General features: G+C 39.3%; 1 protein-coding gene across 2 annotated transcripts in view; it reads right to left on the reverse strand.

Moving 5' to 3' along the window:
- LOC127513078 (E3 ubiquitin-protein ligase RNF43) overlaps positions 1–12,468 on the reverse strand; it is a 127,233-nt gene that overhangs the window by 5,763 nt on the left and 109,002 nt on the right. The window contains exons 3-8 of one of the 2 annotated variants that reach the window (XM_051894603.1): positions 9,148–9,225; positions 8,643–8,774; positions 5,965–6,066; positions 3,687–3,857; positions 2,901–3,003; positions 555–2,108 (exon numbers count right to left, since the gene is read on the reverse strand). In XM_051894603.1, coding sequence (XP_051750563.1) covers positions 555–2,108; positions 2,901–3,003; positions 3,687–3,857; positions 5,965–6,066; positions 8,643–8,774; positions 9,148–9,225 — 2,140 coding nt within the window. Of the gene's footprint in view, positions 1–554; positions 2,109–2,885; positions 3,004–3,686; positions 3,858–5,964; positions 6,067–8,642; positions 8,775–9,147; positions 9,226–12,468 lie in introns of both variants that reach the window. The other variant, XM_051894602.1, reaches the window with a different exon arrangement.

The following is a 12,468-nucleotide window of genomic DNA, read 5'->3' on the forward strand; positions in this document are numbered from 1 at the left end:
ATAGTCTTCAGGTGCATTTTGAAATGTTTTAACTAATCATCTTGTAATGAATGTAATTTCAGTTCTACTTTGAGTATTTGAGTACATCGAATTCGTGATCGCATGTACTCTGTGTGTAGGGAGCTGTGGTGCTGAGTGTGCATTCTACAAGATAAGACAGTTATCAGACGCTTAGGCTCTGTTGCACAACAAATTCTCTGCCATGGTCTTGTCAGTCATCTCGCCTTACTCTCGTCATGTGATCAGTGAACTGAGATTCCTGCAGCACTGTGTGCGACTCTGCAGCTCGTGCTGGATGAGCAGAGCAGAAGTTTACAATAGTTTACAATTTAAGCAATCGTTATCCAACTGAATTAAATGGTTTTTATTTCTATTAAAAAAGACTTTTCTATTAAAACAACAGTGGAGGCAGTGCTCACGAGACAGCTTTTCACTTGACGAGAAATCGCGTCACATTTTAATTTCACAAGATCTCTTGGCATGAAACCCCTAGTATAAAGTGGTATAGAAATTACTCGACTATAAAGTAGAGCACTACAATCACACATACTCACCCTGACTATTGTGTAGAGCTTGGCAATACAGACAGATGTCCGTGGAAAGTTCATCCCCTGGGCCGTGATGGGCCCTACACAGGGGTCTGTCCATTCCAGAAGTAGGCCCTAGAAGCTGAGGCTCCGAATGGGCCTGTTGCACCTGCTTCTGCCACACCACATGTGCCCCGCTACAGCATGGCCAGTCGGCCATACCCGTCGAGTCCAAGATCAGGGGCACCGGCAGCAGCGTGGGGGCCAAATCTGGTGGAGGTGTGCAGCAGTAGCTTCCCGCTCCCTGTCCGTAGTGGATATGAATGCTACAATCATCCTGAAGGTCCAAGCTTTGATGGAAGTGAACAACCGGCGAAGGTGCTTCCAAGGGACAGCCGGCTGCTTTCTGTCTGGTGGTCCACCCTGGGCCTTTGTGGCAACAGGATGGGGACGGAGAGGTTAAAGTAGGGGAGGGAAGGATCACAGAGGCACCTGAGGAAGAAACAGGGTCCGGGGCTCTATCCTCAACCCTCCTTGAACTGAGGTCCGTTTTGGGGCAGTGGCAAGACTGGTGCTGTACCTGACACCCAGTGGAGTCTTTGTTTTTAGTTGCATTACAGGGGCCACCTGCTGCCATGGCCGAGGACGTGGCCCCCTGATCCTCATCAGAGCCTTGGCCGGGCCCTTGATTGAGTTCCCCGTCCTCGTAATAGTGGTGTCTATGCCTGTGATAGTGTACGTGACTGAACACGGCCACCTGCTGCTGCTGCTGCTGCTCTTCCGAGCAAACTGCACCAGCGTCACCGGCATGGTTCACTACCGAGTCCAGGGAACGAGGCCTCTGCGTGGCCTCCATGCTCCCTCTGCGTGGGGCTTTGCCCGGTCCATAATAGACAAACGGGTCATAGTCACTACTGAGTGAGCTACGAAAAGTGGACCAGCTGCCATAGACGCCCTGCAGGCTGATGTCTGTACAGTTCAATACGGAATCGCTGGACGAGCCGTGGCACGATCCCGAGCTGGAGTCGCTTGCTGGCCCGTCAGCAAGGTAACCGCTGCGCTCCGTGTGGTAACTCCCAACGGAGCAGCTGCTGTTGTCTTGGCGGCCATGCGAGCCTCCGCCACGCGGCAGGTGATGAGTTGCGTGGTTTGCTGGCGATGCCAAATGATGCACACAAGAACCCGAAGCGTTCCGTAAAGCTCCTACAGGGCACCGGTGACACGACCTTCTGGGGGGTGCATAGTGATGCCCACCAGTCCGACACCCGTGCCCGCCTGTTCTGTGCGTACGTCCGTGATGGGAATCCGGGGCCAGGTGGTATGCGCAGCTAGCACCCAATGGTCTGCTGGTTAAGCAACGCAGAGTGCGTGGATGAAGAGGGGGAGAGTTTCCAAAGTGACCCTGTTGGGGTAAAGGTCCAGGGGTGCGGGGGTAGTGATGCCGCAGGGAAAAGGGGACTTGGTGCTGGGGGTAAGGGTGTTGGTTTGGATAGTGTTGGGGAAGGAGGAAGGCCTGACTGTGCTCTTGTGGAGCGGGCGGCAGTCGATTCCTTTGGGGCTGACGGGACGCCAGATCTGAACCTGAAGGAGGACATTTTGTGCTCAAAAACAAACTTTGATAGGAAAAACATTAAAAAAAGTCTACTGATGCTACGTCCATATTAATCCGGATAAATTTAAAAAAACAAATTTCTCAGAACTCAACATTTTTGCCTTTCGTCTATACTGAGACAATGTTTTTGTCAAGATGATTTAAGCATTTTCAGACGTGTCCGTGTGGAACAGCAACCTTTGAAAAATGCTTAAAAACGCAGAGTGTTTTGAAACGAAAAAGCCATTTTCAAAAATATCTGGATTAAAGTGAACATAGCCTGAATATCATGCTTAAAAACTACAGGTTCATTTTCTAAAGAAAATAGCAGCGATTGCAAGGCAGCAAACGATTCATGTTAAGGTTTTAGGTATGTTTAGGCTTTGGTTCTGTGTAAAAGTCAGAAGAAAGTCAGATTTGGTCATGAGGATGAGTAGTAAATGTTTTTTTTAATATTTTGGGTGAACTATCCCAAATATTCTCGTAGGTATAAGATAATGGAAAAAAAAGAGGAATTTCAATACAGTGCTGCCTTGCAAGCTCTATAACAGGGGTCGCAAACTCTGGTCCTAGAGAGCCACAGTCCTGAAGAGTTTAGCTCCAACCCTGATAAAAACCCACCTGCCGGTAGCTTTCTAGTAACCCTTCAGATCTTGATTAGCTTGTTCAGGTGGTTTGATTAGGGTTGAAGCAAAACTCTGCAGGACTGTGGCTCTCCAGGACCAATGTTCGCCACCCATGCTCTGTAATATATAAATTGGATGTACCCTGAGGCTTTTTACCCATGATGTTGTGCATGCACAGAGGGCAGGTACGGTGTTGTAGGAGCCAGGGGTCGACACACTCCTTATGAAACTCATGACCACAGGAGATGATTCTCAAGTCCTGCCAGAGAGACAGAGAAAACCACATATTAAATGTGCCATTGGCGTGCCTCAAAACACAAAATAGCATCCTACAGTGGCCCTTTTCCTGTCAATGCTTGATGGTTTCTGTTGTTCCTCTAATGTTGCCGTGTTGTATCCTGAATCTAAAGCAGAAAGAACTGGATGCAAAATGTTTGAATAATATCAATCCACAAATCTGACTTGTGATGCAGCCTGGAATCATAAATCACATTGAGAGTTCAGTTCAGTTGGCCAGAGGTGAACTACGACTAAGCCTGGTTTCTCCTAAAGTTTTTTTCTCCATTTCTGATGGAGTTTGGGTTCCTTGCCTGTCACCTTCAGCTTGCTTAGTTGGGGTTTAAAAGACCCTTAATATTCAGTAATATTATTGATTTGACTACACTGAACTTGTTTCATAATCTATGAACTTTACACAGTTATTGAACTGAACTGAATCAACATTGACCTGAATGGAGCTGAATAACGACACTATTGTCTTCTGTAGAGCTGCTTTACTGCACAATTAGAATTTATCTCATATCTGATTAAGTTTGCATCATTGATTCTGTTATTTTCCTGTTTGTTACTTTGACATAATGTTGTATAAAGCGCTATATACTGTAAAAAGAGGTGACTTGACTCAAAATTGTATCATGCTTTTTCTTCCTTTCCTCCTCTTACCTGGCCATCCATGAATTCCTCGAGACAGATGGCACAGATCGGGCTGGAATTGGAGCTGCTGTTTGACGCTGGAGCTCCGCGAGAACGCTGGGATCCAGAGCAACCCTGAGAGCTGTACATGCGCGTCTCCAACCTGCTGATGGCACGCATGGTCTCCTGGTGCACAGAGTCCTGGTAGTTGAGAAAAAAGGATTTTGAGATTTCTACAGTGAAAAGTGCCCCTATTATGCTTTTTCGGATATTCCCTTTTATGCAGTGTGTAATAGAGCTGTTTGTGAATGTAAAAGATCTGCAAAGATTCAAAGATCAAACGATAAATTGAGAAAGAACTGATTCTGAACTGCTAGAAAGGAGTCGTCAGTAATTCCAGTCTTTGTTCCTGCACAAACCTAAGTAGGTTTGTAGCAAATTTGCATAATGCCAGCCTGTGGTCATTGGCTGCCCGTGAGCAATGTCTCCTTTGCTCCGCCCTCAAACACTGGAGTTGTAGCTGAAACTGGAAGAGTTTGGTTCGTGTTGTTCATGTCGAGAAGACGCTGTTTTCTGCTGCCAAAGCAAATCCACTTTGATGCACTTCAAAAAGATGAGGACTCGGGATCAATAGGATAAAACCAACGCCATCGTTACTGTTCGTATCACTGTGTATCAAGTGCTGAACAAGAGATGAAATTCAGATATGCTAATGGATGTTTGGTTTCCAACACGTGCTATAAGCGGTCGACCAATCACAACAGACTGGGCCGTCTAACCAATCAGAGCAGAGCAGCTCTCGGAAAGGAGGGGTTTAGAAAGACCGAAGCGTTTCAGACACTGTGAGAAAAAACCTGATGCTGCAATGTATATTATGAGAATATTTAAGTGTTTTTTGACCTTGGATGCATGTAAACCTACGGTAGGAGACCTTAAAACAAATTTAGAATCCTTTGGGCACTTTAAATGTAGGAGGAACTTATTTGGTGCCCAGTGGACAGGAGTACAATGCACTGCAAAAATGTTTCCTTAGTATTTTTGTTTTCCAGTACAAATATATCTAACATTCATACAAATATTTAACATTCTTAAATCAATATATATTTACATGAGAAGCAAAATGACTTATAAGGGGACCTATAATGCCCCTTTAAAGATGTAATATAAGTCTCTGGTGTCCCCAGAATGTGTCTGTGAAGTTTCAGCTCAAAATACCCCACAGATCATTTATTATAGCTTGTCAAATTTGCCCCTATTTGGGCGTGAGCAAAAACACGCTGTTTTTGTGTGTGTCCCTTTAAATGCAAATGAGCTGCTGCTCCCGGTCCCCTTTCCAGAAGAGGGCGGAGCTTTAACAGCTCACGCTTCGGTTGCTCAACAACAACAAAGCTGGAGAATCTCACGCAGCCAAAATGAGGATTGTCAGTAACGGTGTTCAGCCTTACATTGTTCAAACCGGAGTCGACACTGATGGAGAGACTCAGGAAGAAGTTACGTTTCTGAATGGTTAGTGGATAAATTTATGTAGTTGCTGTGGAGTTGATTCAACTCATCCACTAGCATGTGGCATCATGTTAATCTTTTGTGCAAATCCAGTGTTGAATTGACCCTCGTTTGTGAAGCAGTCCGGCGTAAAATGACGGCATGACAACAACACTCGACTACAACAACTCTTCCTCTTCTCTAAAGCAGCATAACATGGTCTCACTCCCTTTGTTGTGTGTTCTTGGTGGCAGGGTTTATGTAAATGTTAGGGTTTGTAACGTCACTAACCCGGGAAGAAACTCGTTGTTGAAGCTTGTAGTCCTTAAAAAGTGATTTCTGTAAAAGAAAATATCTCCCTTTGCATTGAGCTTTGAGCGTCGTAACTTTGCAGATGTTGTTTATGCTCAAACAGCAACATTACACACTAAGTTGTTAAAAAAGTTAAAAAAGTAAAATCATAATCAACCACCCCTTTATGATATTAAGACTTGTTTTCTTAAAAATTTATCAAAATTAAGTGGGTTAATGCTCAAAAGAAATAATAATAATAATTCAAACAAGTTTCCCTTTGAATTAAAAATATTATATTATATTTCTGACCCCATTGACAGATTAAAGATTACATTTTAAAACTCTTATCTTCAGTCATTTTGCTTCTCAAGTAAATGTTTCTTGAATCAAGAATATTTTGAAATTTGTACTGGAAAACAAAACCAAAATACTGAGGAAGAACATCCATTTTTTTTTTTAATGGACATTTTACAATCCAAACCTAAAAGTAAGTGTAGAGCACTTCGGTATAAAGTGTGTTGTGTTTTCTTACCCAGGTTCTGTTGGACCTGCAGCGGAAGCGTAGAGCAAAGATCATGATGATGGCCAACACCGCCAGAGCCACGGTCAACAGGATGCCAACGTCATAGGGAGGCTGCGAGAACAAAACATGAAGAGTGAAGCTTGAGTGTCCTACCGTCAGTTTGTCCTCAAACCAATAGATTTTTACCCAATTAACGGTCAGAATGTTTCTTAAATCTGTAAAACCCAAAAATTTTGTCCTAATGCATTTGGGTCCATTTTGACCCAGAAGAGGTACATTTTTTTTTTTTAATCCATAGTTTTTAGTTGGAAAATGAAACTTTGGATATGTGTTAAGACTGAATTAAAGGAATTTTTAAAATAAAATGTATCAGATATAACCATTTAAACTGTTAAATTGTTGTGTTTGGGTCTGTTTTGACCCGAAAGTGAATTGTGAATCTATTAGTTAGATTTTGTCTCAAATTATTTGCCTCTTTTCTGCACTCACACACACATTTTTACCTCCCCACTTGTTCATAAATATGCTTGCACACGCACACATAATTCTGAAAAATTAAATAAAGCAAATTAAATTCATGTCTGTTTGTAGATCAAAAGTTCATAGACCAAATAGTCTAAATTTAAGTAAAATGAATATATTTTGTTTGAAAACATTTCAGAGCAATACTGATGTTGTTTTGATGTTTTGTCAGAATTTGAAAGAATATGTATTTTTGGTAAATTTTGAATGTTTTGAGCAGTTATGAGTTATAAGTTCAAATGAATTTAATTAAATCCACTGAAGTCAATGGAGTTCATACTGGTAATTCTCATATTATATGATCTTATAAAATACATTCTTATATATATATATATATATATATATATATATATATATATACACACATATATACACACACACACATACAACCCGAATTCCGGAAAAGTTGGGACGTTTTTTAAATTTGAATAAAATGAAAACTAAAAGACTTTCAAATCACATGAGCCAATATTTTATTCACAATAGAACATAGATAACATAACAAATGTTTAAACTGAGAAATTTTACAATTTTATGCACAAAATTAGCTTATTTCAAATTTCATGCCTGCTACAGGTCTCAAAATAGTTGGGACGGGGGCATGTTTACCATGGTGGAGCATCTCCTCTTCTTTTTAAAACAGTGTGAAGACATCTGGGCATCGAGGTTATGAGTTTCTGGAGTTTTGGTGTTGAAATTTGGTGCCATTCTTGCCTGATATAGGTTTCCAGCTGCTGAAGAGTTTGTGGTTTTCTTTTTATCATATTTTTTTGTTGAATGTTGCTCTAAAACCTTTATATACCTTTCAGCATTCATAGTGCCTTCCAAAACATGCAAGCTGCCCATACCGTATGCACTTATACACCCCCATACCATCAGAGATGCTGGCTTTTGAACTGAACGCTGAAAACACACTGGAAGGTCTCGCTCCTCTTTAGCCCGGAGGACACGGCGTCCGTGATTTCTAACAAGAATGTCAAATTTGGACTCGTCTGACCATAGAACACTTTTCCACTTTGAAACAGTCCATTTTAAATGAGCCTTGGCTCACAGGACACGACGGCCCTTCTGGACCATATTCACATATGGCTTCCTTTTTGCATGATAGAGCTTTAGTTGGCATCTGCAGATGGCACGGTGGATTGTCTTTACCGACAGTGGTTTCTGGAAGTATTCCTGGGCCCATTTAGTAATGTCATTGACACAATCATGCCGATGAGTGATGCAGTGTCATCTGAGGACCTGAAGATCACGGGCATCCAATAAAGGTCTTCGGTCTTGTCCCTTACGCACAGAGATTTCTCCAGTTTCTCTGAATCTCTTGATGATGTTATGCACTGTAGATGATGAGATTTGCAAAGCCTTTGCAATTTGACGTTGAGGAACATTGTTTTTAAAGTATTCCACAATCTTTTTATGCACTCTTTCACAGCTCTGCCCATCTTTACTTCTGAGAGACTCTGCCTCTCTAAGACATCCCTTTTATAGCTAATATAAATTATCAATTAACTTAATTAGTTGCTAGATGTTCTCCCAGCTGAATCTTTTCAAAATTTCTTGCTTTTTCAGCCATTTGTTGCCCCCGTACCAACTTTTGAGACCTGTAGCAGGCATCAAATTTGAAATGAGCTCATTTTGTGCATAAAATTGTAAAATTTCTCAGTTTAAACATTTATGTTATCTATGTTCTATTGTGAATAAAATATTGGCTCATGTGATTTGAAAGTCTTAGTTTTAATTTTATTCAAATTTAAAAAATGTCCCAACTTTTCCAGAATTTGGGTTGTATATATATATATATAGCATCACACTGGTTTTTGCTGCATTTCTCAATTTTTTTAATTATTAAAAAGGAGGTAAATGAAGTAATAGCATGGTAAAATCATGATACTGATCATATACAATATGGTTTTAGTTGAAGAATATTAAGTTATGATTATTCTAAAGCTTACGTAAACAGTATTTTCTTGTAAAACATCCTCCAATAATCATTGTTATATTTACAACTTCGAAAAATCCTTTTTTAGTGTATACAGGTCAGTTAGCTGGACCAACACTGAACAGTTATGGAAATTTAAACTGGTATTTTCAGCGGGAAGGCTTACAAACAGTAAAGCCTAGAAATGAAAAGACATTAATAAATATGTAAATGCTTGTTTACTCACCCATTTTGGCTCCACCCTGATGTCAATGAACACCATGGCTTCTTCGTTCTTGTTGACGAGTCCCATCAGTTCTTCAGCGTCTGATGACTTCACCAGCACAACCGGACGAGTCAACGAACCAGAGTCCTGCAGCTGTGAGTGAAAAACACACAACCACACAAACACTTCAGGACCAACTGTCTGAGCACTAACTGAAATGTATGGAGTAGGATATTCAAACTGAAAGGCCTTGAAACAATGTTTAATAAATAAAGTAAGGGTGTAGAGTTACATTCAAGCTATTTCAAAGCATTAAGAATTTTTTTCACAGGAAAAAAAGGTTTAAATATGTAATTTTGGTGATCAAAGATGAGTTTTAATACAATTATTGACTACAGGGGGACTTTAAAACCGTAATTTTTGCTTTTATCAGCAACTATTATCCAAAAATTAAAAATACTAAAAATACAATAAATAAAAATTAAGACACACATGCACATGCACACACACACACACACACACACACCGCAGCAGCAGCAGCAGCTGGATCATCTGAGATGTCAAAGATGACAGCCTGAGCTCCTCTCTGAATCGCCAGACGAGCCTGAGAGAGAGACAGAGAGAGAAAGAGGTTTTTTTTGAGCCAGCAGATGGCAGTCTTATCAAACATATGGAGTCCTTGAGTCCTGTCATTATGACATGATCCTGAGAGCGCACATGTGTGTCAAAGTGAAAGACTTTACTTTCAATAATTCCTGACACACAATACAAGACAGCTAGAGTTAATAGAGATCGACAAGTCTTCATGAAAACACACGAAATGCACCTTTTAATTCTTTTCATTAGAGAGGATGTTCTGTACCAAAACACACATGCACACACTTAATTATACATTTTCACCAACAACAAATGATTACAATGAGGTTTGAATATGAACATTTTTATTAACCAACATTAACAAAGGTTAATAAATGCTGTAATTGCTCATTGTTAGTTTATGTTATCTAATACATCAACTAATGTTAACAAACGAGATCTTATTGTAATACATCAGGTTAGGAGTTTGTTCAATTAATGTTTAAATGAGCTAATATCTAACTAGGTGAAAAACACACACCTTCAGAGCAGTCTTTAACACTTCAGAGAAGGAAAAAATGAATTTATACAATAGAAAAACACTAGTCCTTCCTTCCACTGTGTCAAATCCTCCCGCCTCCATCAAGATAGATGCGCTTCTAGTGAGATTAGGAGGGAATTCTCCCCAAACAATGACCAATAACTCATCAACGGACTATTTCCTGCCCAACTGCTGAGAGTTCACAGGTCAAAGGTTACAGTATGAACTGCAGGAAAGTATAATGTTGTGTTTCACACAATGCAAGCAGAGAGTTGGTAAAATGATTAAGCTGTTATAATTAGCAAAAGTCAAGAACTACTATTAAAGGTTACACGGCAAAAAATGATGTTTTTCCTCAGTATTTTTTAAACTTGTTTTCCAGTACAATTATCTAAACATCTTTAAATCAAGATACATTTACTTGAGGAGCAAAATTACTTAAAGATATGAGTTCATGCTTAAAATGTGATAAACAAAACAAAACAAAACAAAACAGAAAAATGAACTTAACTTAAAGGGAAAACAGGTTTATTTTTCTGACCCCACTTTTTTCTTGTTTTAAGCATTAAGTCACTTAATTTTGACACATTAATGTCTTAAGTCAGATCTTTTAATATCTTTTTTCAGTCACGGCACCCTTTGAAAATGTTAAAAAATCTGCAGCACCCTACACTAGTGTTGTCACGATACTGGAATTTCTAACTTCGATACGATACCTTGAAAAGTATCAATATTTGATACCACGGGGAAGAACCACTGTATATATTGTGAAAATTTGCTTTTATTGGCTGATACCGATTATTGGCCGATATATCGGTGCATCTCTAATTTTTAATATTAACTAATTTTGTCCATCCATTGAAAGTCTAGGCAATCAATAACTTGTTCTGAAGAGATCACTTTATATGATGACAGATTTTAATTTAGGCTTTTATTCATATATAAACATTGCTCAATTACCATTAAGAATTAAGAAGATTTAAGATTTAAGAAGACAGGAAGGCCCAGTTCTGCAGAGCCTTCTTCTAACCAGAGGGTCGATTCCTGCACTTCCAAACCAAGTATTACAGTAACAAAACTGAAATGGGAAGAGCTGCGCATTGTGGACCGGTAAAATGCAACTGATGCTGCAAGTGTCATTTAGTTTGTTGCATGACTGACAAAATAAATGATAAAACGGTGCTGTGGTGAAACTGTGGTACAAATGTGAATGCTCTGGACAGACTGAGCTGCTGTGTGTTAATAACAGGGCTGATGTCTGCAGACGGCTTCTGCAGAGAAAGGAAGTATAATCACAGGCCTGTCATTAGCCTGTTAGACGCGCTTCTTCAGATAAAGGTTTTAGGCTATGTTCACACAGTCAGTCAAAAGTCTGATTATTTGTGTATCCGATTGGAATCTGATGTAAATTATTTACTGACCACACTGTGTATCACAACTTTGCAACAACACAACACTGTTTCTGCAGCGACTTTCAGCATGTTTCCTATAACAATTTCTGACATGTTTATGTTTTACGTGAGGTGAAAAAGTGATGCAAACCACATGAAATCAGATCAGAGCAGTCAGACTGAAACGGACTTCCAGAAATGCGATTTGAATAGGAATGTAGCTCAAAACGGATTTGTAAATGTTTTTTTTTTTTTTTTGCCATTCACACTTGCTAAATCTGAGCGGATTCCAATCGGATATGCACAAAAATTGGATTTGGACTGACAATCTGAACGAGGCTTAAGCTGTACTTAATGGGCACCAATTATGCCCATTTTCACAAGATGTAATATAAGTCTCCAGAATGTGTCTGTGAAGTTTCAGCTCAAAATACCCCACAGATCATTTATTATAGCTTCTCAAATTTGCCCCTTATTTAATGCACCTGAGCTAACACAGACAGTTGTATTTTTATTAACTAATGTTAACAAAGGTCAATAAATACTGCAACAAATATACTGCTTATTGCTAGTTAATGTTGGTTAAGTCAATGCTAACTAATGGGACCTTATTGAAAAGTGTTACCAAAAATATAATTCTGACTGTCACAAGAAATGTTTATGAAAAACTATATAAATAGTTGACCTATATTTCCAATTTAGTCACCCTCATGTTGTTTTAAACCTGTATGACTTTCTTTAGTGAAACACAAAAGACATTTAACTGAATGTTTACACTGCTCTTTACTGTACAATGATAGGACACAGTGACTAGGCACTAAAAATGACATAAAACAACCATAAAAGTATCATAAATATAGTTCATGTCTCTAAACTTGACATGCTCACAATGTACTACTGTATGAAAGTTGTGTTTGACAGAAGAAATAACAGCATACAGGTCTGTAATGAGATGAGGCTGAGCAAATAATGACAGAATCACATTTTTGAGTGAATTAAAGCGTTAGACATTCATCCTCGTCCTCTCTTTCTTTCTCTTCACTTAATCACTCGGCGGTTCACGCAAACACAACACACAATCATCCCTCTATCTACCGTCCAAAACCACAGAGACTAAACCCTCAGATGATTAAAGTCTGCCACACACAAAGAATAAATATATATTTATAATGTTTTTAAAAGGAGTCTCTTCTGCTCACCAAAGCTGCATTTATTTGATCAAAAATACAGTAAAAACAGTAAAAATGTGAAATATTACAATTTAAAATAGCTGTTTTCTATGTGAATATATGTTCAAATATAATTTATTCCTGTGATCAAAGCTGAATTTTCAGCATCA

This window comes from Ctenopharyngodon idella, chromosome 5, assembly GCF_019924925.1.
Source record: "Ctenopharyngodon idella isolate HZGC_01 chromosome 5, HZGC01, whole genome shotgun sequence".
Classification (NCBI taxonomy): Eukaryota; Metazoa; Chordata; class Actinopteri; order Cypriniformes; family Xenocyprididae; genus Ctenopharyngodon; species Ctenopharyngodon idella.